The sequence below is a fragment of the Fundulus heteroclitus genome, chromosome 18 (genome assembly GCF_011125445.2).
Source record: "Fundulus heteroclitus isolate FHET01 chromosome 18, MU-UCD_Fhet_4.1, whole genome shotgun sequence".
NCBI classification, from domain to species: Eukaryota; Metazoa; Chordata; class Actinopteri; order Cyprinodontiformes; family Fundulidae; genus Fundulus; species Fundulus heteroclitus.
The window spans coordinates 29,406,855-29,432,134 of record NC_046378.1 but is presented as its reverse complement, the minus strand read 5'-3'; the positions used below and the strand labels follow the sequence as shown (position 1 = coordinate 29,432,134).

At 38.6% G+C, this 25,280-nt stretch overlaps 2 protein-coding genes and 1 long non-coding RNA gene across 6 annotated transcripts in view; 2 read left to right on the top strand and 1 right to left on the bottom strand.

Moving 5' to 3' along the window:
• Nucleotides 1–1,899: 1,899 nt before the first annotated feature.
• On the bottom strand, nucleotides 1,900–2,664 carry LOC105917008. Of its 2 annotated transcripts, none has more exons than XR_004933304.1 (3): nucleotides 2,536–2,664; nucleotides 2,062–2,323; nucleotides 1,900–1,978 (listed from the first exon to the last, which is right to left on the bottom strand). It is a non-coding gene; the product is annotated as an uncharacterized LOC105917008 (long non-coding RNA). The 2 variants fall into 2 exon arrangements; XR_004933305.1 differs by lacking the exon at nucleotides 2,536–2,664 and adding an exon at nucleotides 2,478–2,495.
• Nucleotides 2,665–3,410: 746 nt separating this feature from the next.
• p4ha3 (prolyl 4-hydroxylase, alpha polypeptide III) lies at nucleotides 3,411–19,171 on the top strand. Its single transcript, XM_036150074.1, has 13 exons — nucleotides 3,411–3,774; nucleotides 5,411–5,565; nucleotides 5,659–5,882; nucleotides 8,669–8,818; nucleotides 8,900–8,951; nucleotides 9,717–9,874; nucleotides 11,091–11,267; nucleotides 12,495–12,559; nucleotides 12,654–12,813; nucleotides 14,635–14,697; nucleotides 15,005–15,073; nucleotides 18,129–18,225; nucleotides 18,670–19,171. The coding sequence occupies exons 1-13, from the start codon at nucleotides 3,596–3,598 to the stop codon at nucleotides 18,738–18,740; spliced, it is 1,620 nt and encodes a 539-aa protein (XP_036005967.1). The 5' UTR covers nucleotides 3,411–3,595; the 3' UTR covers nucleotides 18,741–19,171.
• Nucleotides 19,172–20,887: 1,716 nt separating this feature from the next.
• Nucleotides 20,888–25,280, top strand: part of c2cd3 (C2 domain containing 3 centriole elongation regulator) — a 33,270-nt gene continuing 28,877 nt past the window's right edge. For all 3 annotated transcript variants that reach the window (XM_036149696.1, XM_036149697.1, XM_036149695.1), the window contains exon 1: nucleotides 20,888–21,103. In XM_036149696.1, the coding sequence (XP_036005589.1) occupies nucleotides 21,052–21,103 (52 nt within the window). In that variant the 5' untranslated portion in view covers nucleotides 20,888–21,051. The remainder of the gene's footprint in view (nucleotides 21,104–25,280) is intronic.

Genomic DNA, 25,280 nt, shown 5'->3' with positions numbered 1-25,280 from the left:
GGAAAGCCTGACCTTTGCTCCCCAAACACACTCAACTGAACCCATGTCTCCTCTGACTAGAAGACCTTTCCCCTGGAGGCCTTAGGCTCCGCTGTGAATTTAGGTAGTCAGTTTTACAGCTGATGATCATTTGATGCTCGGCTACCTCTCAGTCTACCTCTGTTTCCACCGCCTTGGTTTGGCACGCTCTACTCCTCTCCGCCTGCTTTACGAGGATTTCAGCAACAGTTTTTTTTTTTCTCCAGGAAAAACTGGAGAGCGATGACATTAATATTAAGGACCACTGTGAACGGAGTGGGTCAAACACAAATATCATTTTACTTTATACAAACCATGAACCAACACTGAACGAAACACAAGGGCGCTTCAAGTTTCCACATGCAGATGCACTGTATCATATAAACAGATTTACCGAGGCTTTCTACCATCATACACACACTGAAAGCTGTTAAGTTTTGTCTCTGAAAAGTGTTTGGTTCAAAACTGTGTTCACTGTGATCCATCCACCATGTGCAGTAGAAGGCAGAGCAGCCTGGGAGCAGTCTCCCCCGGCTTTACGCTCATTTAACCAAACATCTCTCAGCCCGAATGTGCAAAATCCAAACTATAAAATAAGAATGTCACTGTGCTTAAAAAGTCTTTTGCGTTAAAATCTCATAAAGCTCTCAATATTAAGTCCGTAAGGCAAACTTTGGAGCAAGCCAGACACCCTTCATCTCCCCTCTCCGCTTCTGTCTCTCTCCCACACAATACTGGTGCAGGCAGAGAGAAGCTGTTCCTTATTTCATTATTAGTTAAGCTGATGCGTGATTCAGATACTTATCCCAGAGGATTATTTTATCCTTAAAAAATATCCAAGACGATGTTGCATATACAATTATCTTTTATGTTTTTTTTTTTTTTTGTTCACCATTTCCCACAGATTTGCTTAATGTGTCAATGTCGCAAACAAGACATGGGGTGTGGTGCTAAAGCCACCACCACGAGGATTTTCTAGGCCGAGCGGGACGATACGAGTCAAATAGGGTCGGTGGAAAAGGGGCTTTAGATTCTTCTGGTGCTCCAGGAGTTGTTCCAGTTTGTCGTGGGTTAAAGCCTTGTGTGTTCCCAAACATCTTGACCAGTTTGTCTCTTTTGAGATAAGGAGTTCCACGGTTGTGTGTTCCAAAAGGTGATGTGTCTCAAAAACACATCAAAACTGTTTTTAAAAAGGATCAAATAGGCTATGATTAGAGCATCGTATAAAACCTCATGGAAATTAAAGCTCTGGACTGTGCCAAGAAAAGTGGTCCCTGCCGGTATGCCAAAAGGCAACTGTAGTTGAATACCGGGGTGGTGTATATTGTTGTCCTAGTGAGGACTAGAGATAACTTTCACAGATGTTGTTTAGAAAATTCCCTTTTGTATGTCATACAGTGTATGTGTTGGGTGTCTATTTCTTATAGCCAAAAGAATATGAAATGTAAACCAACAATCAATGTATAAACTGGCCATGATTTTTATGTATTTATTGGAAAATAAAATAAATATCAAGGGATTCTGTTCTTGGATACAACGCTCTTACCTGACTGCAGACTTTTGTCATTGCCTTCATACTTGTCAAGCTACAGGTCTTATAAGATTCTTTATGAAAAATAAAATAGCCATGAGATAAAATGTCATGAATTCCTCTTATAAAATAAAGTCTCAACAGGAGGTGCATAACATCTTAAACTGTCCAACTAATTTCATGTTCTTAGATACTCTCTTTTTAGACACTTATCCAATTTCTGTTTTGAAGCATGTTCTCATATTTTGTTTGGTTTATTTTACACACAGCGACAAAATAACCTATATTTGCATCATGTTTCTGGATAAATCTCTGACCCATATGCAGAATCATTCACAGGAGGATGGATGTAAAATGCAAAAGGGATTTATGTACAAAGATAAATGTGCACACTGAAGCGTGATTTGGAGTCCGAGGTTCTCCCGGTGTCTGGAAGAGGAGAGGAGCAGTTAAGACTGGACAAGAGATAACCAATAAATCACAAGCAGAGGAGGAGGAATAAGATGACTTACGTTTCCAAGAGTTAAAGGAGAGAGTTGCGAGCCTGGTGGTAGGTTGTGGATGGAGGGAGGACAGCATGGGTCTGTGTTCCAAGGGTGAAGATGGTGGAGATCCAGGTGGAGAATGAGCAGAGCGTTGGAAGGCGGGCAAGCACACAGCGGCAGGGGATTTTGGAGACGTAGTGGACAACTGTGGAGTAAGTCCCCGAGGAATGCTGTCCTGGACAGGGGTGTAGATAGAATCCAGAAATTGACTTGGAAGCCAGCGGAAGACCTAGGAGGCAAAGAAGATATGTAGAGTGAGCTGAGCAGAAATAAGCAGAAATAATAAACCGAAATAAGGCTGATCATCAGTCAGAGTCTGATCGTCCTTCTGCTGATATTATGCCCAACTGAGGAGACTACAGACAGGTGTGAAGTCTGCAGACCTGGCACGCCTACAGCAGTGATTCTCTATTCTGAGCGAGGTCTCACACAAACATATACCAGGTGCTTATCTCCGGACGTCATTGGATGAGAGAAAGGGCACGCTCTGGCCAAGTTGCCTGCACATCACAGGACAACACAGAGACAAGCCAGCCAAGAACACACACACACTTTTTATACCAAAGGGCAATTTAGAGTAACCAATTGCCTAACAGTCATGTTTTTGGACTTTTGGAGAAGCCGGGGCACCGAAACCCACAAATGCATTTGGAGGACATGGAAAACAATTGAGACTTTTTATTTATTTCCTATAATAGTCCTTCTCTTTTTGATGGGGTTGTTTTTCTTTGTGTTGAAATATTGCACATTTGAAATATTGCACATTGTTAAAAATAAAAATGTCATTAAATGAAAAATACATTGTGACCTTAAAATACACTTGAGGACTTTGACCTGCCTGGCAAAAGCTTGGATATCCCTGCACTATGTGATGTTGTTTATATTACTTTGTGACAGTCTAAGCAATAAAGTAAGATTTTAATCAAGCTCTGCATTTTTTACCAATTGGCGTTGGTTACCTGCGGAATGAGCTTGCTGTGTCAGTCGTTTTGTTTTTGAACATTTCTCCTCGAGCAGCTCGATTACATGCAGAGCAGAGGTTAGAAATATCAGTAGAAGTATCTTAGTTGTAATGTCGCGGTTTCACCAGGAGGTGCCGCTGTGGGGCCAGACATTTGGCTTGAGACGCTCCAAAATATTTTGGAAAACTTTTCCAAGGGCGCAAAAAAACGCGGTTTATTAAAAAGAAAGTTTAAACATCCTTGAGCAAACGTGTGCAATTGATCAGTATGTTTTTTAAAAAAAAAAAAGCCGGTCAGCTCCTTTGATCAGAAGTAGCCTCGACAAAACTTCCCATAAATCGTCTTATTATACCAGATCCTTCCTACTTGCTTGAGCGGTCTCGGGCTGCAGCTCAGTGCCACAGAGAGAGGGGGAAAAACTGGTCCCAGATCAGAACCCAGAGATCTAAACTGTTCAGGTCTACAGATGAGAGCAGAAGCACAGAGGAACCGTGAGAAACCTGCTCGTCCGATGATAAGGAGGCCAGCGTCTGAAGAGGATGAAGGCTCCTCTGCGTGTTTTCTGTCTCTGTTTTTTTCTCGTCATTGATCTCGCTGGAGGAGAAATGTATACGTCGCTCCAAAACGTGAAGCAAGCCATTCACGTCGAAAGGAAATTAATTGATTATCTGAGAACTTATATTGACAACGAGATGGAGAGACTGGAGGACATCAAGCGGTGAGTGACGATGAAACTTGAGATAAGTGGGACACAGAGTCAGAAAATCCCATTTTATAAGGCTGGTAGAGGAGGAGAAATCAAATTATGATGTCCGTTTTCTTATACTTTTAATAGATTAGACAAAGAACAGACACAGAAAGTATTGAGGAAAAGAAAAAGTAAAAAAAACTCCATGTGTTCCTTAAGGAGCCATTGTTGAGCTATGGTCGTTTTTCTTTAAATGCTGACTGCCTATCCTTTGTCGAGAACCTGCAAATTATCTAATGCTGCCTCATTTCTATGAGTGTCGGTTATCTGGTTTAACTGTTGTAATATAAAATGTATGTTTTAGATCCTGATGAAAAAAATATTATGATTGAGCAACATTCAAAGTAACAGTAAAAGTTTCAATATTCTGTCTCCTTTTACTTCATTTAGTTATAGGAAATTTTATACCCCTTGATTGTTTTCATATGTCGTCATGTTCAGGCTCCTTTTCTCCAATACGCCGAAATAAAACCAGTGCAACCAATAAAACCTCCCCTAATTAATATGTAGATCCCCTCCCCTTTAGAAATTACTCTCAGCACGACCATTGGTGAAAATGTAACACCACAAACACCAAAGAACCCTGCAGATAGGTCAGGGAAGTTAAGGAGAAGTTCAAAGCAGAGTTAGGTTGTAAAAAAAATCCACAGCTCAGGTGCCAGAATCTCTTGTACTCTAAAACTGTGCATTCTACAGAGTTGACTTTTATAGAAGAATGGCAGAAAGAAAGTTTATGTGTCCTATACACAAGCTGTGTACAGGACACTACAGACATGTGGAAAAAAGCGCTCTGGTCAGATCAGCTCAAAACCAAACTTCTTTGCCTGCATGAAAAACACGTGGAAGAAAACCAACACTGCAAACTCCCTGCGCGCATCGTCTCTACACTGAAATGTGGTGGTGGCAACATAATGCTGTGGGGAAAGGAAAACTGTTCAGAGTTGATGAAAAGATGAATGGAGGGAAATAGAGGGAAATTCTGAAAGAAAATCTTTTGGAGGCTCCAAAGCACTGGGGTGGAGATTCACTTTCCAGCAGGACAGCAACAAAAAAAAAAACAAACAGGCAGAGCTACAGTGGGATGGTTTTGATTAAAACATGTTCATATGTCAGGACGGTCCAGCCCTTGGATATAAGACTTGAGAACGTACTGTTTACAGCTTCTCTTTATGCAATTAAAGCTATCGAGTGCAAAGAAGAATAGTCAAAAATGTCTGGCTCCAGACGTAAGTTACCCTAAAAGACTAAAAGATAAATAATACTAGAAAAAAAATTTAGTCAGGGATGCTGAGTACAAATCCAAACTACAGTTTTCAAATTTTTATTTCTAAATAAATTTTACAATCATGATTTATTTCCCTTCTTCCCTTCGCAACAATGCACTACTTTCTTTTGGTCAATCACATAAAACGGCAATAAAATACATTAAAGTTTGTGGCTATAACTTGACCTAATTAACGTGACTAAAAGCTTTAAAGGGTAATACGTGTTTTTGGAAAGCACCAGGTATTATCCTGGTTCAATGCATCCTTTTTTATTCCTTCCCAGTCTAATGAACACCATATGTGAGCACCTCTCTGCAGCCCCAATCTCATCTTTCACACAGGTTTTATGCCAAAGTGTCTGACCTGCACGCAGTACTCTACAAAGGCCCTGCAGCTGCTGCAGCCAACCCACTGGTGGCCTTCACCCTCGTCAAGCGGCTGCATTCTGAGTGGCTGAACGTCGTCTACAGCAATGAAGCTCAGGAAAACACTCAAAGTGGGCTCTCTCCTTCTTCCTTCGTGGCTGATAGCTGAACCTCTTCCTCCTCTGGCAAAGTAAACTTCCCCCCTTTAACACGCCTCTGTTTAGCCCTCAGGTCCAAATACGAGGAAGAAGAGGCTGGCTTGCCCAAAGTGGAAGACCTTCGGGGGGCTGCAAGGGGGCTGATGAGGCTCCAGGATGTGTATTCCCTCCAGGTTTCAAGTCTCGTAAAGGGCCGTTTCCAGAGGGTCTCCAACGGAGGTGTGATTGACGTCTGTTCGCCCGCCGTGTCCGTCTCGCTGTCCGGTGACGACTGCTTTTTGGTTGGGAAGGTGAACTCTTTTTCACATTGCACTTAAAAATTATTAGACCATATTTTATTGATTCTATTAACAGCCAACAAGCAAAAGGGCAAGCTTTGAAAAATAATAAACACCTCAGATAGGTGTTAACTACATTGCCTTGCAAAAGCATTTTTTCATTCCTTGACATTTCTTTTTCAAATCTTAAATTTGTTTTGGATAAAGTTTAAAGCAGGGTTAGATAACAGAACAATGCTGAGCATCACATGGAGCGCTGCTCCTTCCATCAGCAGAGAATGAAGAGCATGACACAACAGTAAACCTACCAATGTCTAGCTGTCCACCTAAACAGGCAGGCCAGGCAAGGATAACATTCATCTGAGAAGCAGGCAGACGTCCATGGTCTCCCTGGAGGAGCTGCAGAGACTGACGGCTCAGGTGGCAAGCATAAGGGCAACTATGAAATGTTACCTACACAAATATGGCCTTTAAGGAATAGTGACTCGAGCAAAGCTGTAGAGCCGACCTGGGTCGGCTCTCGAACGGTTTAGCGGGACAAGGTGGATTCTCGTGTGCTTCTGAACGCACAAATACTACGAGAATTCAGCTTGCAGGCTTGCAAGGTTAGGTATGTGGTGCTGACCTAGATGGTTCTTTACTTTCATGCATCCCAAAGTCATTCCCAGGCATTCATGCACAAACCAAAACTGGTGGTGGCAGCAGCATGCTGTGTGGATGCTTTCCTTCACCAGGGACTGGAAAGTTGGTCAAAGTTAAATGGGAAGATGAATGAAGCTAAATACAGATAAGAAAACCTATTTGAATTTGCAAAAGAGGCCCTGGCTGAAAGACAGTACCGCTAAACGTATACAGCCAGACTTGGATCTCAAGTTTATAGATGGTGTCCACCCAGTCTGACTTAGTTTGAGATAATTTGCAAACAATAGGAAAAAAAATTATATTTCTAGACGATTCAAAACTAGGGACTACTACTCCAAAGGACAGCTGCAATAAAAGGTGCTACTACAAAATCTTGATTCAGGGTGGATTAATCCAAATTCACACCACACCTTTCAGATTTTTATTTGCAAAGGAAGAAAATATAAAAAATAATGTATCCCCCCACCCCTTCACTTAAAATTTAGACAATACTTAAATGTTTGTCATTTAAATAAATCCTCAAGTACCTTGAGGCTTGTGGTGAGAATATGACAACCTTAAAACCTTTAAGGGGAAAGAAGACAAAGAAAATTAACATGTTTTCTACAATTGTACTGTGTGGTTCACAGGAGAAGAAGAAGACCAGTATGTTTCATTAGATTTAAGGATTTAAGTGTGAACATGAGGCCAAACAAGGAAAAATAAATCACAGAACAACAAGCTGTCTGAAAAATAATTATGCTAACGTCACAAAATAAATAAAAAAAAAACATATTTCATGCATATAATACAAATCTACGAAATCTACGAAAAAAAAGGAGAACAAGTACAAAAGTGCATAAAACAAATCTGTGGGGTTTATTTGTCATTATTTTAGAACACATAATGGTTAGGTTTTCTTGGAATAAAACAGAAAAACTAAAATTTTCAATGAAAAGAGATTTAACAGAGAGGTATCTAAGATATTTATTTTTATAAAAGTCCTTTTCCATGAGCAATTTCCTTTCCCCAATGTCTACAGTGGTCTGGTGGGAGGCCAGACACAGTCAGCATGGGAAAAACTGCAATTCTTCCAACTGCACACTTAGACAGCCTGCTCTACAACAAGAAAAGAAAAGAAAAGAAAAGTGGTTTCCGAACAATAAATTCCTTTTTTGTACAGCGTTGATGCGTAAGGGCCGGGCACTGTGTGGGAGAGAAACTTTGGTATGGAAAAGACATTATATCATGCTGATGAGCAATGAAAGAAAGCATTCCCAGTTACTGAGGCTGTGACTATCCGAAGGAGAGATCATTCATTTAAGGGTTTTAAATTAGCTTTCATGAGGTTTTTAAATGGCTCTTTGAAAACAGATGGAATTTATTGTCGCTATATGTGGAAATTTAACTGAGAGAAATTGAAGCAATTGTGCACTGGCTTCTTTAACAGTTCTTTTCTCATAAAAAAGTTTATTGGTTCCTAAATTATAGCATGTAATGTGGTCAATTATAGCCAGATGTAAAATTAGTTAATCCGTAAGTTTCATTAGCGTGAGAGTTTGAGTGTTTTTTATTTTCATCTGTGAAATAAAGCTTATTTTTGGACGTTCTGAGCCTCTGATGGGAATGTTCACATGGCTTGTGATGATTAAGATGCTCAAACCTACGTATTATTTTTATCCACAATTAAGTCATATATCACCTAAAAGACTTATTATAGGGAACAATTTGTTTCAACTTTAATGTGCCCACCACATTTGTGGTGCACACCATCTGCACCACAAATGGTCTATTTTAGCTGCATCTGAGTAGCTTTCTCCATCTGCTAGAAATCACAGGGAGGGAAGAGATTCATTCATTATTTATTCACTTATCCTTGCATGATTGTGAGGCATTGTTGATTATCTTCAGTGGTCTTAGGGCAACATGTGGGGTACACACTGTTGCCCTAAGTTGCTAATCAATCACGCTGCCACATAAACACACCAAATAATGGACAAACCCATTCATTCAAAAGGGCAATTTAGAGTAATCAATCAACCTTACATTCATGTTTTTTTGATGGTGGGTGATGGAACAGGATGCAGGCTTTGAAATATCTTGTAGTTTACAAGAGAATGACTTAACAAATCCTGTCAGTATCAGAGTAAAACAAGCCTGCTTCATGTTGTGCACAGGTCGCCTATGAGCAGGAAGACTTTTACCATTCGGTGCAGTGGTTGGAGGAGTCGGTGCGTCTCTTCAGGGGAGTAGGAAGACAGTGGATCCCCGAGAATGAAGGGACCTTAGAGGACGCTCTGGATCACCTCGCTTTCTCCCACTTTAAAGTAGGGGGGCGAATGAAAAGACACACTGATCCATTATTGTTTGACTGATTAGGCTGCTCTAAATTCCTCTGTTTGTTTTAGACAGGAAACGTCTCCTACGCTTTGAGTTTGTCTCACGAGTTACTGCATCACGGTACGTCTTTAACTCCATTTCACATGCACTTGTTAATTTCCTTTGAATTATTTTTGCAGGTGTGTATGATACAGTATCAGCAACTTTTTCACTTTTTTTTTTCAATTTAAAAGCTTGCAAGATGCAAGATTCTTTACGATAGACACAGTGTAATACATAATTATATAGTGGAAGGAAATTAAATAGATTCAAGCCTGGATTGTGACTAGACCACTCCAAAACTATAAATTTTACTTCCAGTCAGAAAAAAGGTTGTTAAATTAAAAGATTACTTTTAACTTGAATCTACCAGGTGAAAAGCTGAATTTTTGGGCTCAACTGTATTTTGACAATACAGGTATGTGAAACGAGTTGTAATGGTTAGATGAAGCCAACATTAAACTTGGCCTTTATGCAAAGCACAATATGTGAAAGAAAAAGGAAAACTGTACATCACCTCTAACCCTCCATCCCCATGGTGAAGCATAGTTGTTGCGTTTGGTAATTTAAATCTCTGCCACTCATCTGCATTCGTGAAAAACATGTCATTTTCCTTCCAACTCACAATTATATACCACTTTGTCACATTATAAAAACAAAAGTTTCTGTATATTTCTTGTAATCTTATGCACGAAAAAAAAAGCACAAAGTGGGGAAAAAAGAAAAAAAAATCATGGTGTGCAAATATTTTCGCGAACCCTATATCCGTGGACAAAGAGATATGAATACTTTTTAATAATATTGCGACTGGTCTTTGTGACTCTTTGCATGTTTTTGTTTCGTCAGATCCAATGAATGGACGGGTGTTGCAGAATGTTGAGAAATACGAGAAGCTGCTGGGTTCTGCAGCTCCATCCAGGGCACGTAGTTTGAAAAGACCCGGCTCCTCTTATTTAAGGACACGAGACACTTATGAGAGACTGTGCCTGACTCAAGGCTCCCAGGTATTTATCAAAATTACATTCTTTACACAGTATCTCAAAGTGGCGTAACTCATCTTGCAGACAAGACACGTGAATATCCACATTGTTGCGGAAAGGTCGTCTGCTTTCGTATAATTTTGAATCTGCAGATGCAGCGACCATCTGCAGGGAAATGTTGGAGGGAAAAACAATACACAGAGATGGCATGGGAGATAGATTTGAATGAAGACTGCTGAATCTTGCGGTCAGGAAACAAGATAAACATCATGGATTCGTGCACTGAATGCGATGACTCACTGATGCACAACACGAGTTACAGTTTTGGACCGAGTGGGTGCGCTTTGCTTTGCACAGTTTTGTGGCAACTGCTTACTGACAAATTATTGCTGTGTCTCCCTTTATTCCTTTAAATCTTTTTTGTAAATAATACAGTATGATCATCATTTGTCCCACTTCTCAGGATCACAAAGGCTTTTGTCTTGCCTGGGGAACATTGAACCAGAGTACTTGAAAGGATCATGGGTTTTTTTCTATCCACAGATGCCAGGACCTCCTCCCTGTGAGGCAGGGTTGCGGGGGGGCTTTCTCTTAGCAGTCATCAGGGGAGATATATAAAAGCTTAAGTGTAAAAAATATATTTTCTGTTAAGCAGAAACCAGTTCTCACAGTGGGTGCAGAAGATACCGACAGTCACCTAAATACATGAAGTTGAACACAACCTAATATCACTTTCTATAGAACTTGCTCTACAAACAAAATCTGATTAAATTTAAAATCACAAAAAACTATCTTCCTTATTGTCATTTAAACAGCTCCAGGTATTTTATTTTATCCATTCACATTGATTGCCCTTGTAAAATGTTTCTGTAGTAATCAAGATGCATAATCTTTGCTTTAAAGTGAGCACGTGCAGGGCATGTTGATGAAAATTTGCACTTGTCCGATCTCATTAATTCAATTAAGTTTTATTTATATTGTGCCAATTCGCAAAATATATCATCTCAAGGCACTTTACAAAGTCAAATGCAATCAAATGATACTTATTGGTCAAAATGTTTCCTCTCTAAGGAAACCCAGCAGATTGCATCAAGTCTTTGGCTTGTAGCATTCACTCTTTCTAAGAGCGTAGAGCCACAGTGGACAGTCGTCTGCATTGTCGATGGCTTTGCAGCAATCCCTCATTCTGAGCATGCATGGATGCATTAATGGACTTCAGATGTCGGTTTTCCCCTCACAGCCGACGCATTTTGAAAACCCCCGACTGTTCTGCGACCACTTCACCAACAACAGCCCTGCGCTGCTGCTGCAGCCTGTGAGACGGGAGGTGCTGAGCCTGCAGCCTCATGTGGTCCTTTATCACGACTTCATCACAGGCGCCGAAGCCGAGGACATCAAGAAGCTCGCCCAGCCTGGTGTAGGTGATCGTTTTCAAACATCAAACTGCATTTGACATTTATTTATTTATTTATTTTTGCAAAATTTAAGATAGTTTCTTTAAATTGGTTCAAACCAATAAACAGCAAATGCTTTTAACACATTAACAGTTAACCTGTGGTTGTTTTTTTTAAGCTTATGATGTGATGAAATATGGAATGTTTATGTTTCCATTTATTTATTGCTCCTCCCCATGCTCTCTATTTTATTGGTTTACGTTTTATGTTGCATCGTTTTGGTCTCTCACATCTTTGGAAACTTTAACCAACCGCGAGGAATAAACTGATAGTTATTATCTCAAGACTTTTTCCTTGCCGCTTTAATTTCCTCCCATGCCTCCTGGACACTGAATCGGACACTGCGACTATGTTTCTTCTTCCTGCAATGAAATTACAAACGCAAACATCGCCTCTCTGTTGGATTAGAAATGTTTTCTATTTTTAAGACGGTACGTTGCAATCAACTGCAAACTTTGATGCTCAGCTTCCCTCGAAAGAAAAGTATATTCTGCTTCTTGAAGCAGCAAAGTTTTAGCCCAATTCCTCCAGGAGAGCTTTGCCAGGAAACATTGTGAACCTCATGCAAAGATGACATACACCAGAAACTTTGCTCCAAACTCACAGCCTGCTGACTCATGCACTTCAGGAATCGTTTGGTGGCTTAACTTGAATGATGCCCCTTTAGTTTTATTCGAGGTTTTGGCCGCTGAGAGTTTTCCGTTCTTTGGTGAGATGGAGTACTCAGTTTTCATGTCATCATTATGTCAGCTTGTGGGCTGATTGAAAACAGGCCTGTGGTACTGAGCTGGATGGTTCCTTACTTTCCTGGTGTCTTAGAGTAACTCTGCAACACCCCACATCTGTTCCTACAGGTCTCTTTGTTTTACTGTTTTCTAGTTTTTTTTTATTTACTGCATTATAAATTAATGCCTCAGTCTCTGAGGGGTTTAAACAGCTAAATTAACTGTATTAAATATAAGCATTGCTACGCTACATGGTAGGGCCACTTTACAATTATTTTGGAAATTGGAAAACATAAAATTTAGCTGAAGCAAAAGTGACTACCAATGTATATTTTTGTTGGTTTACATTAGTACAGACTCAGTCCAGAAATATGTGCAATGACAGACTTTATGGTAAAGTTTGACAGCTTGTGCAGTAAAAAAAACAAACAAATAAAACTTTCATTTTCTGCTTTTCCCAACAAGTTGAAGAGATCTGTGGTGGCAGCTGGAGAGAAGCAGGAAACAGCAGATTATCGAATCAGCAAGAGGTACAAAACCTTTTAAAACTATCGGTGCAGCCGTTGGTTTGTGCATTAAACATATGAAGTAGTAACGAGCCAACTGGACATGCGTTATTTCTAGTGCGTGGCTAAAAGGCTCAGAGGGCTCCATCATTGAAAGGTTGGACGGAAGGATTTCTGCGCTAACGGGTTTGAACGTGAAGCATCCATATGGCGAGTTCCTCCAAGTGGTGAATTATGGGATCGGAGGCCACTATGAACCTCACTTTGACCACGCTACAGTAAGCTGATAGAGTGCTGGTTAGTTACAGGGCTTTGTAAATGTGTTCATGCCCCTTAAACCTTTCCACATTTCGTTGCCTCAGAACCACAGGTGGGTAAATCTGGCTCCACAAAGTAAAAAAAAAAACAGCTTAGTTTTCCTTCATCCTGTTCACATAAGCAGGCGATGTTAAACCTGTGGTCTCAAACTCAAATCATCAGGGACCAGTGTCCTATAACTTGTAGATGTGTCCCTTGCCCTATACGCAAATGAATCAAATGGCTATACTACCTCACTAGCATGCTGTTAGGCTCTGCAGAGCTCATATTGGAGTCAGGTGTGTTGAAGCAGAGACACATCTAAAGGTTTCAGGACACTACAAAAAGGCCCTACAGGACTGAAGTTTGAGACCCTTGTCTCTGCCGTGGAGCTGGAAATGCAAATAGTTGGAACTAATTTCTGTACAGGCTTTTTTTAAAAGCCTGGATTACTCACACTGCAAAAACAGGACTAAAAATAAGTCAAATTTTCTTGAAATTAGTGTATTTGTCCTTAATTTGAGAAGGTAAATAAGATGATCTGCCAATGGAATGCGTATTTTGAGCCCTAAAATAAGATAATTAGATATCCTGCCCTCTAAATAAGATGATGGAGATGAGTTATTCCTATTTTAAGTGCAAAAATCTCATTCCATTGGCAAATCATCTTATTTACGTGCTCAAATCAAGGATATATACACTACTTTCAAGAAAATTTGACTTATTTTTACCTTAGTTTTTGCAGTGCACCTCTGCTTACAGCCACAAACTTGTAATTCATTTGAGATTTTATTTGCTAGTCTATCACAGTGTAGTGAATAATTGTGAAGTATAAAGAGAAAAATGCAAGAACTTCAAAATCTTTTACCAGTAAAGCACTGATTTATGTAGCATGCATTTTTATTTATCCCCCTTTTTTCTCATCTGACTATCTCGGCCACTGCAACCATGGTGTAATACGTTTATCTAAACCATTCCAATGCATCTCTTGCTGTATGTTTAGGGTTATTGACCTGCTAGGTAAACCTCAACTCAAGTCTGAACTCATTCACAGCCTCTAATAGTTTCCTTGTTTCCAGGATTGTTCTGTATTCGGCTACATCCATCATGCAGGAAACTCCGACCAGCTTTCCTGTCCTTACTCTAAGGAAGTGCCAGGCCACCCTGCAGTGGGAGCTCATGTCAGCTGCTTATAGCCGATATCTCGTTCTTTTGGTCACGCCCCAAATTTCATGACCATAGGTGAGGGTAGGAACGTAGACCGACTGGTAAATCAAGAGCCTTGTCGTTCAGCTCAGCTGTCTCCATTCTCCTTCCACCGGTATACAAGACCCTCAGATAGTTAAACTCCTTCATTGAGGTAGAAACCCCTCTCCCCCCTCTCAACCTGGAGAAGGCAAGTCACCTTTTTCAGGTCAAGAGCCATGGCCTCTGTCATGGGGGAGCTGATCTCCATCCCTGCTATTTCACGCTCGGCTGCGAACCACCCCATAATGCTGTTAGTCTTGGAAGAGGAGGCCAGCAGGACTATGTTGTCCGTATTACAAATGCCTTCAGAAATATTGGATTTTTATCTGCTGTTAAAAAAAAAAAACTGTCTGATTTTCCCTGTGCTTCATAATCATGTCCTACTTTGTGCTGGCATCCTGATGAAATAAGTTGAGGTTTGTGGTTGTAACATGACGACATGTGAAAAAGTTTAAGGAGTGTTAGCACATTAGCAAGGAACTGCAGCAGTTGGTTGAATTTTGACGGTTCTTTATAATATACAATGTGTGTTTGCATTTCTTTTAAAAAAACAGTCACCCTCCAGTCCTGTTTTCAAGCTTAAAACTGGGAATCGTGTGGCGACCTTCATGATTTATGTAAGTGATATCTACTTTGTTACTCACACCACAGCCAGAGGTTCTTGGTCAGATTCCTGTCATTTTTATTGTGGTTTCATCCTGTTGGCCCATACTGCTATGAAGAATGCCTTTTATATGATCATCATGTCTAGTTACTCTCAGTTTTATATCTCTAAGTGATTTTTTTTTTAAATGAAAATAAACTGAGCATAAAATGTGATAGCTGTGAGAAATCATGTTTCTTAAATCCCTTCTGCTGGCAAAACGTATTTGCATAAACACATAAATACCAGACACTGCTCCAAAGGAATGTTGTTTTCCACAGCTCAGCCCAGTGGAAGCTGGTGGGTCCACAGCCTTCATTCATGCCAACTTCAGTGTTCCAGTCGTGGAGGTACACACTTCAATTTTCCTGAATACGTTTCGTTTGACATCAAGCTGAGTTATTTTTAAATTCGCTAATGGCATCTAATTCAGCTGTGAGAAACATAAGTGGAGAGATTTAGCTCTAACTTTTGTATAATTACATTTAAACCAACATTTATTCATAGCATTGGCAGAGTTACATTTTAAAGTAACCTTTTAACTTTCCCAACAAGTTTCTTCTGAGTGAAAGTAATATTAATGTTTTATAGGGGACACAGTACATCTTGTAATTAAAATCTTGTTTGCATTTCAATGCTAAATGAAATAACAAATAATCACACTGAAAGTTGTGCTGCTTCACACTTCTATTACAACCCTTAAGAACTTATTTGAAAAATGACCCCTCAGCAGGTTGGATAAATTCAGGTAATTTGGAAATGATAAGTAAATGTCATGTCCTATAATTGAATGACATAATTCTGGTTAAATGCTTGCTTATCTTTGAATCTGTGAAACTCTAAAAGCAAAGATAAAAGGCCTTTTTACTTACCCTGTCCCAAATTGCCTGATGTCCCAAAGTACCTTAATTCACTATATATTTTGGCCAATATAGGCCAGGACTATTTTGTAACATCCCTGCACCCTTCCATCATTTCCATCTGTTTTGACACACTTTTGTCATTTAATGGCTTATGCTTTTTTTTTTTTTTTTTTTTTTACTTTCTATGTTGCAGAATCATATTGAAGACATAAAAACTATGAAGCAAAAGTATATAGATTTTTTATCAAACCCCAAAATTGTGGAATAATTCAAAACACACACACCTATCTGTCTGTCTGTGGACCTTTTTTTGGTCCTCACTTTTTTTCTGGGTTAGGTTAGGACTATGGTGTGTCCATTAGGTTGAGATTGGGTATATACTCCTGAGGATTAAGATCAGGTTATGGAGTATTGTCAAGAGGAAGATGAGAGGCACCAGACCCAACAAAGCAGATAAACTGAAGGCTGCAATAAAAGCAACATGGGCTTCCATTACACCTCAGCAGAACCATAGGCTGATCCTCTCCATAACATGCCGCTTTGACGCAAAGCTCATGCAAAAGGGGCTCCAAACAAGTATTGAGAGTATAGAAATTAAAATGCTTTTTACTGATATTCTGTTTAAAAAACATTTTTATTGAGCTTATGTTTTAATTTTCTGAGACACTGAATTTTTGGGGTTTCATTGTCTGAAAAGCCAAATATTCAAAATGACAAGATAAATATTATGTTATACACATGTTGCTGAGGCAGCTACACCATTCTATAGATGTAAACAATGTTGAGTGTTTTTTAATTAAATTCTTTTAACCACAGATCCTGGTCACTGTGGTATTTTAATGTTGTTGGATCTAACTGCTGCTTTCGGCACAGTGGACCATCAGGTCCTTTTATCTCGCCTGGAGAACTGGGTGGATATTCATGGTGTTCTATAGTGGTTCAAATCTTATTTAACAGAGGTTTTGTGCTTGGGTCGGTTCTGTTGAGTCAACGGGAGCAACCCCTTACATGTGGAGTACCTCAAGGCTCCATACTCGTCCCTCTTCTCTTTACCCCCTATTTACTTTCTCTTCGCTCAGTTCTCTGTAAATATGGGATATATACCTTTAATTTTTATGCTGATGACAGCCCAATGTACACTCCACTGAAACAGGGAAAGCAGTCGTCTGTATTTCACTTTCTGGACTGAATTGCTAAAATCAAAGCATGGATGTCCTGGAATTTTGCTTTTTAATTACTAAAAAATAAAGGTATTGTTTTATAAGCCCAGTGATGTTTCTAAAGTCCATGCTATTCTGAGTCCTTTAACAGAATATTTGACTCAGACAGCAACAGACATGGGTTTGACACTGGACAATGATCTTAAACTTCATGCACAGATTACATCCATAATTAACTCCAGTTTTTATCTTCTGAGACAGCTGGCCAAAGTTAAACCATTTTTTCCCACAACATTATTTTGAGATTTTAATTCATACTTTTTATTATGACTCGTTTAGATTACTGTAATGGTCTTTATGTTGAGCTGAGCCAGTCTTTAATTAAGAAACTTCAGCTGGTTCAAAATGCTGCTGCACGCCTTTTAACTGATACACAGAAATGAGAGCATGCCACTCCTGTTTAGGCATCTCCACATTGGCTTCCTGTTTGTTTCCGGATTGATTTTAAAGGTATTTTATTTGTTGTGTTTACATGGTCTTGCCTTGATTCAAATCTATGGTCCCTCACGCTCACTCAGATCAACAGATCAGTTACTGTTTGTTGTCCCGACGCCAAAGAGGAAGTTGAGAGGTGAACGAGCGTTTTCAGACGCTGCCCCCAAACTGTGTAATAAGCTGCCTTTGCAGATCAGGAAGGCGGACACGCTTGCTGTTTTTGCATCTTCTTTTCAAACACATTTTTTCTCCTTGGCTTTTATCTCGGTTTGAGATGTTGTTTTTTATTTTATTATATTAACTATTTTTATTAGTTTGTTTTATTGTGTTGATGTTATTATCAGTTTGTCAATTAGTTCTATTGCATTTCTGCTTGTTAGAACTGCCAAAGGTATTTCTGTGTTTGATTAGGTTTTATCACTGTACTCCTTTGGTCAACATTGTTGTTTTTAAAGCGCATTATAAATAAGGTGGTATTGTAACAACAGAATAGTTACAGAAAAAGCAAATTAAGGCCATGAAGCGGCTAATCCTGCCTCAATACTTTGTGGAGGGAGCTGAAGCTTTGAGCTGCCAAAGGACAGCCAAGAAACCTAAAGGTTTCTGTGGAGAAAACAAAAATAAGAATGTACGAAGCGGTAATACAGTTTGAGTGGCCATTGGTTTTAATGGTACGATGGGGTATGTCGGGGTTACATATAGATTCTTAATCGGTTAATATTTCAAAAGGAAAACTACATGCTGAATGGTGTTGTTTAAAATGAAGTCATGCAGTCACAATGCTTCGGTTTGCAAAATCAGTCAAATTGAAAACAATTTTTTGAGATCTTTGTTTGATTTATTTCAAAATCTGTTCTTGATGTTATCTACTATTATTCATTTCTCAGAATGCTGCCATATTCTGGTGGAACCTCCACAGAAATGGTCAGGGAGATGAAGACACCCTGCACGCTGGCTGCCCAGTGCTCATCGGGGATAAGTGGGGTGAGACTTTTAATAAAAGCCAAAAAAAAAAGTGATCTCCTCCCTTAAACATTAATCTAGTTTCCTAAAACAGGAGAGCTGGACCCCATCTGTGTTTCATTTTGAGCTTAGAGATATTACAGCCTGGAGTTCAGACTCTGAGGGTTCATCTTGGAATGGGAACATCTGCTGCTGGTTGGCTCAGGCAAGGAAATGTGTTTTGCAGATTAATCAAGCCAACAGAAGGACAGTAATAATCAGGAAACAGCTGCAGAAGAAGTTGTTGATATCTACAATTTGCAATGTAAAAACAGGTGGGAATGAGGGCTGTTTACTGTAGGAAATATTTTTGGAAAGGCTGGAAAGAAATCAAGGCAGCAAAGCCTTTACCATTGCTATTTATACCATAATTACCTAGCTTTTAAAATTGTTTGACCACTATTTCGATGTGTTTTTGTGCTACAGTGGCCAACAAATGGATCCATGAGTACGGCCAAGAGTTTCAACGTTGCTGCAGCCTGAATCCTGAAGAGTGAGAGGGACAAAATTATCCCGGGGAGTAGAAGCCTTTACTACTGTCAGGCACATTGGCAGGAAGATAGGAGGCAACAGCCAGAATGTGTGTGCACAGACAAGAGAGGGAAAGGAGTGGCCAGCCTGCATCTTTGATTGGTGCCCAGAGCCCAGGGGACCCTGGACCCTCCTGCAGGGGACCCAGAGATGAAGATGGAGCGTGGTATTTGGAAACTAGCCTACGGAGACCAAATGTTTCCATCAGTCACTTCATCCCAGTGAAGAAGTATTTATATTTTGCAGGAAATGCTAGCAGAGGCTAATGCACGGCATATGATCTGCAGAGGACTGTAAATTATTTCAGGGGGTTCAGGTTTAACAACAGTGTGTCTTAATACTGGAAATGATCAACCATGTAAATAGCAGACCTAATAAAACACCTCATTCTCTGTGATTTTGCTTGTCCATTCCTTATTTCTCGGATTGCTTAGATACCTGTGTCAGAAATCTTCACAGTGCACCTGAAAACAGAGTGAGGTTGTCATAAACGGTATTAAAATCCACATCATAAGCACCATACTGCTCTGTATGGAAATATGGGAATGTCCTGCTGCTTGACTGGCAGAGATCTTAACTTGATACTTTTCTTTCCCACAGAGACATACATTTACTTTCCAGCTGAAGGTCTTTCCAGGCAAAGACAGATACATAGAAAAGGGCGACAGCATGTAATGGAGCTCTATTGCACATTCCTCTGCACACACTGAGCAAGATTTTCCCATGGAGTTATTAGAGAGGAAGGTTGTACTATTTTGTTTCAATATTGTTTTATTAATGTGTATTGTATTTATTGTATTTAAAGTAATACATTATGGAATGCATGTGTTTTTTTTTCTTCACTTTTTTGCATTTCAAATTTTGTTTGAAATTGTGTGTTTGTTTTTTTATAGAAAGTGATGGGAGAATGGGGGGTGGGGGGTGGATTAATCTAAATGTATACTTCCACCCTCTCCTTTGGTCCTGTTTGCATGTCTAGTCTGCAACCAAATACACCAGAAAGTTTGAAAAACTATAGTCACAGATGTGACCATACTTTTTTCCCCTCTCTCTACTTTAAAGCAGTGCAGCTCTCACTGTTGCCACAGCAAACATGCAGAGGGCGACTGTTCAAACTGCCTAAAACACAGCAGATATTTGGTATTTTGCAACAAACTGTCAAAAACAAATACTGAAGAAAGAAGTTTAGAGTGAGCTGGAAAAAGTTTCAATTGGACATTCGTTTTTGCAATGATACAGAATCAGTTTCCTCACATGAGTGAGGTAACATCAGCGAGAGAGTTAAATAGTCATATATCATGTAATGTTTCCGTTTTAGACTAACAATGAGATAGATTAGTGCCTCCCTCTGCTGGTGGTGTAAAAGATGACCGAATTGAGTCTGACGCATCTCTTGAACAATAAATAAATAATGAACACTTAATTGATTCAACTATTTCTCACCCAATTAAAGAACTGACTAATATTAAGATGTAGTTTTTTTTGTTTTTGTTTTTTTTTTTTACCACTTCACGGTGCAGTTTGAATCGTCTTGTTACTGAAAAGTGCCATATAAATAAACTTGCCTTGCCTTGCCATCATTTGTCATCTATGTGCAATTAGCTAATTGTATTATTTTGATAGGGGAACCTGAGGAAATTATAGAACTGTTTTCACTCTATAAATCACATTTGTTATCGGAGATGTTTGTGATTTCATTATACAAAACATTTCCCAACTATTCTGGGAAATGTTTTGTATAAGTATCTAGCTTAACCTTAAAAGAATAAAATTAAATAATTATTTGCTGTTCTTCTGAAATATCGAGGTAGTGATCACGAGAGTCGCTCTTTAGATCTATCTATCTAGATAGATAGATAGATAGATAGATAGATAGATAGATAGATAGATAGATAGATAGATAGATAGATAGATAGATAGATAGATAGATAGATAGATAGATAGATAGATAGATAGATTAGATAGATAGATAGATTATCAATATAAAAGTTAAGAAAGAAACAAACAAACAAACAAAGAAAGAAAGAAACAAAGAAAGAAACTCTATTTCCCAAAATGCGTCAGTAAAACATGGCGGCAGCGGAAGCGAGTCTTGTTGCTCGGAGACAGTTTTCCGCGCCTGTGTGTGGTTTGTGTGTGTTGTGTGCGCGCGGCTACTTTAGCTCTGTCAAACGGATTATCGTTTCACCGGAGAGTGATAACAAAGATGTCTGTGAAGGATTCACACCGTGTTTTGGACAGACTCCCAGTGAAGGTCTGGTTTTATTAGACCGAGGAATGAAGAGTAAGAAACAGAAGTCTGTCAAAGCTGGAAGCAACAAAAGGAAAGGTAAACCTAACTTAGCTAACTGCTAATGTTATGCTACTGATTAGTAGCTCCCAACACCAACTGTCAGACAAAAGTTATGAACAAAATAAATGCGATTTTCATATTTAACTAATATTCTTTCTTATCCTCTCGCTATTTGTTGATGTTTTGGGTCAATAAAATGAAACCAACTGGGTAAAGTTAGAAAGATATTCACAGATTCGGCTTTTCCGGATCAATAACTCATCGGAGGATAATTTCTTCTACAAAACAGACACCTCTCTGTAACCACAGCAAGGCAGACAGTCAGCTACAACCGTAGTTTCCTCAAAACGAGTCTCCCACCGCGCTGGGAGAATTACATTGGACCCAATGCAGAGCTCGCGGCTCCGCAGATACTTAGGGACCGTGTGCAAGTTGCTACCCCAGAAACATAATCACAGAGAAATATTCAACAGTGTCACCAAGGAGAGGTGGATTATTATCAAATTCATTTTATATGTATCTGATCTCATGTATATCACACCACATTTATTGGATTTGAAAATAATACATTTTTTGAGGAATTTCCCAAAGCCTGAATGACAAATGGCACCTCTATTTTACTATTAGACTAAGTATAAAATGAGCAATGACTACACCTTATATCATTGTAGTGCCACCAAACTAATCATACACATAGATAACCTAATCTAGTTTATACTACAACTCTTACTTTGGGAAAATATGCTAAACTTTATTTTTTGACATTTTTATTGTTATTACAAGTATATAATAGCCAATAAGTACAGTATAGATTGTTGTAGTGCTACCAAACTCATCATACACATAGATAACCTCATCTAGTTCATACTACAACTCTTACTTTGGGAAAATGTGCTAAACTCTATTTTTTGCTATTTTTTTATTGTTATTACAAGCTTATAATAGCCAATAAGTACAGTATAGATCATCGTAGTGCCACCAAACTTGTAGTATACATAGATAACCTCATCTAGTTCATACTACAACTCTTACTTTGGGAAAATATGCTAAACTTTATTTTTTGACATTTTTTATTGTTATTACAAGTATATAATAGCCAATAAGTACAGTATAGATTATTGTAGTGCTACCAAACTCATCATACACATAGATAACCTCATCTAGTTCATACTACAACTCTTACTTTGGGAAAATACGCTAAACTTTATTTTTTGACATTTTTTATTGTTATTACAAGTATATAATAGCCAATAGGTACAGTATAGATCATTGTAGTGCCACCAAACTTGTAGAATACATAGTTCACTTCATCTAGTTCATACTACAACTCTTACTTTGGGAAAATGTGCTAAACTCTATTTTTTGCTATTTTTTTATTGTTATTACAAGCATATAATAGCCAATAAGTACAGTATAGATCATTGTAGTGCCACCAAACTTGTAGTATACATAGATAACCTCATTTAGTTCATACTACAACTCTTACTTTGGGAGAATGTGCTAAACTCTATTTTTTGACAATTTTTATTGTTATTACAAGCATATAATAGCCAATAAGTGCACCATAGATTATAGTAGTGCTACCAAACTGGTAGAACACACAGATAACCTCATCTAGTTCATACTACAACTCTTACTTTGGGAAGATGGGCCACAGATATTTCTAATATTCTCCATGTAACATTAAGGGCAGAAACTATTATCCATCCATCCATCCGTCCATCCATTTTCTGACCCGCTTAATCCCTCATGGGGTCGTGGGGTTGCTGGTGCCTATCTCCAGCGTTCACTGGGCAAGAGGTGGGGTACACCCTGGACAGGTCGCCAGTCTGTCGTAGATAAAGTATTACCATCATCCACAAAGTAAGTTTTATAAGTTGTAGGATGACAAAAATCACACCTACACCTTATCAGATTTATTTACACAGCAACACTTGGCTTGTGAATTTTGACTCTCAATTATGAGGAATAATTTCACATAAAAAATAATACAAATCTTTCTCCATCGTTTTTATTAGCAGTACTCAGTTTGAACTGCAGGAATCTTGAAACCATTTTCACAAATTTTTTTTTCTTTACAGGTATAACATTAACTAAAAGTCAACATGGAGTCTAAAAACATGACATTTTCATGTGTTGTCATTGATTTTTACTTTATTTCAAAGATGTTTGAGGTTTGGTTAGTTATTTCATTTATTTGATTAAATGTGCTGGTATTGAGTTTTTACCCCATGGCTGCCTCATGGCCACTGCCGTGCAACCTTACCACCAGACACAATTAGACCAATTAGATGCTTAGTGTAATGAAGTCCCAGCCAATCATGATCAGCCATCAATTAAGGTCAGTAGAGCAATAATCTTTTACAGTTTAGCGGAAAAAGATATTATGAGGAAGTTGAAATATGAACAGAATTTCCACGGTAAGTCAAACCATTTTTCTTTTCCTTGTCATTTTGATAGTTGTAATGAATGATACATGTTTATATGCCAGGTTAAATTCAGTTTCGATTGTGAGCTGAAGCTTTTGACCTGATTCAATGCTACATTAATTTAACCTTTCTTTAGCTACATCCGTAACTGTTGGCAATGTTAGACATTTTAGATTTAGACTTCAACAAGCTCGTTTTCGTTTCACTTGTATTTGGATAATATTTTTAGTAATATATATTTAGTAAAATATTTAAGTACTTTATAGTCTTTGATATCGTACAGCATTCTTGTAGGGCCTCAGCTTTGCATTTTACTTTCCTTATGTTACAAGCTTTGTGGACAATGGGTAGGTTAGGTTAAAAAAAAAAGGTAAGACTGCTGTAAATTTCTTTATGTCCAAAGTTTTACAATGACACACATGTTTATCCCGATGCTGTAGATTCAATTCAATTTCAATTCAATTTTATTTATATAGCGCCAAATCATGAAACATGTCATCTCAAGGCACTTTACAAAATCAAGTTCAATCATATTATACAGATTGGGTCTGATTATACAGATTGGTCAAAAATGTCCTATATAAGGAAACCAGTTGATTGCTTCAAAGTCCCAACAAGCAGCATTCACTCCTGGAGAACTGTAGAGCCACATGGAGAGTCGTCTGCATTGTACATGGCTTTGCAGCAATCCCTCATACTGAGCAAGCATGAAGCGACAGTGGGAAGAAAAACTCCCCATTAACGGAAAGGAAAAACCTCCAGCAGAACCGGGCTCAGTATGAACGGTCATCTGCCTCGACTGACTGGGGTTACAGAAGACAGAGTAGAGACACAACAAGAGAAACAAAAAAGCCCAGAAGCACACATTGATCTAGTAATCTGTTCTACATTAGATGGTAATAGCGGGTGAGCCGTCTTATCATGCCGGAAACAAAAAATAAAGCGATATTCAGTAAACTATGTATTCTACAAGTTTGGTGGTACTATAATGATCTATAGTGTACTTATTGGTAATTATACGCTTATAAGTAGTAAGTATTCTCCCGAGCACCCGAGCCTTGGTTCTGTGTAAATATTATTCGGTTAAACTGGGTTCTCCAGTGGTTAACACCTCAGTGTGGGGACATGCTTGCACCAGTCGGAGAGCTAAAATCCGGGATTTTTGCTGTCTGAGCTCTAAGGGTCATGCATATGTCCGCCTGTTTTGGTGCAATTTATGTTTTATTACATATTTGATAAAAGCAGAAAATCCCTTCGGGCAGATGATTCCATACACTTTAGTGTGAATAATAATCTGCATGCTTTTCCACTAAAGCTACTTTGCAATAACATCCCAGGCTTTAAGATGCTATTTTTTTAGTATGTTTGGTTTTTAATGACTAACATTTTGTTTCAATTTTGACAGTTGACTGGAGCAAAAAGCAAAACTTTTTAAATTATTGCATTGAAGCAAATCTTAAAAGAGCTTTAAAAAGGCTTCAAACATAAAGAATACATGGCCAGCTATTCTTAGTGTATTTAAAATGAATCCTAATTGTGAGTTTCAGGTACTTTAAGCCTTATTGCCTGTAGTTGTGAATGAGTGAAAGTTCCTATACTGTCTTGTAGAAAGTGCAATACTGCATGCATACTTTCTGTTAATAGAAATGGATTTTATTTCCTTTTTATATAGGACATTTTTCAACCAATCTGTATAATGTGACTCAATCTGATTGAATTTGACTTTGGTAAGTGCCTTGAGATGACATGTTTCATGAATTGGCACTATAAAAAAAGTGAATTAA

Coding starts and splice junctions, on each gene's coding strand:
- p4ha3 (XM_036150074.1), top strand. CDS start 3,596: ATGAAGGCTCCTCTGCGTGTTTTCTGTCTCTGTTTTTTTCTCGTCATT. Junction 8,952..9,716: donor TCACGAGTTACTGCATCACG/GTACGTCTTTAA, acceptor TTGTTTCGTCAG/ATCCAATGAATGGACGGGTG. Junction 12,814..14,634: donor CTCACTTTGACCACGCTACA/GTAAGCTGATAG, acceptor TTAAAAAAACAG/TCACCCTCCAGTCCTGTTTT.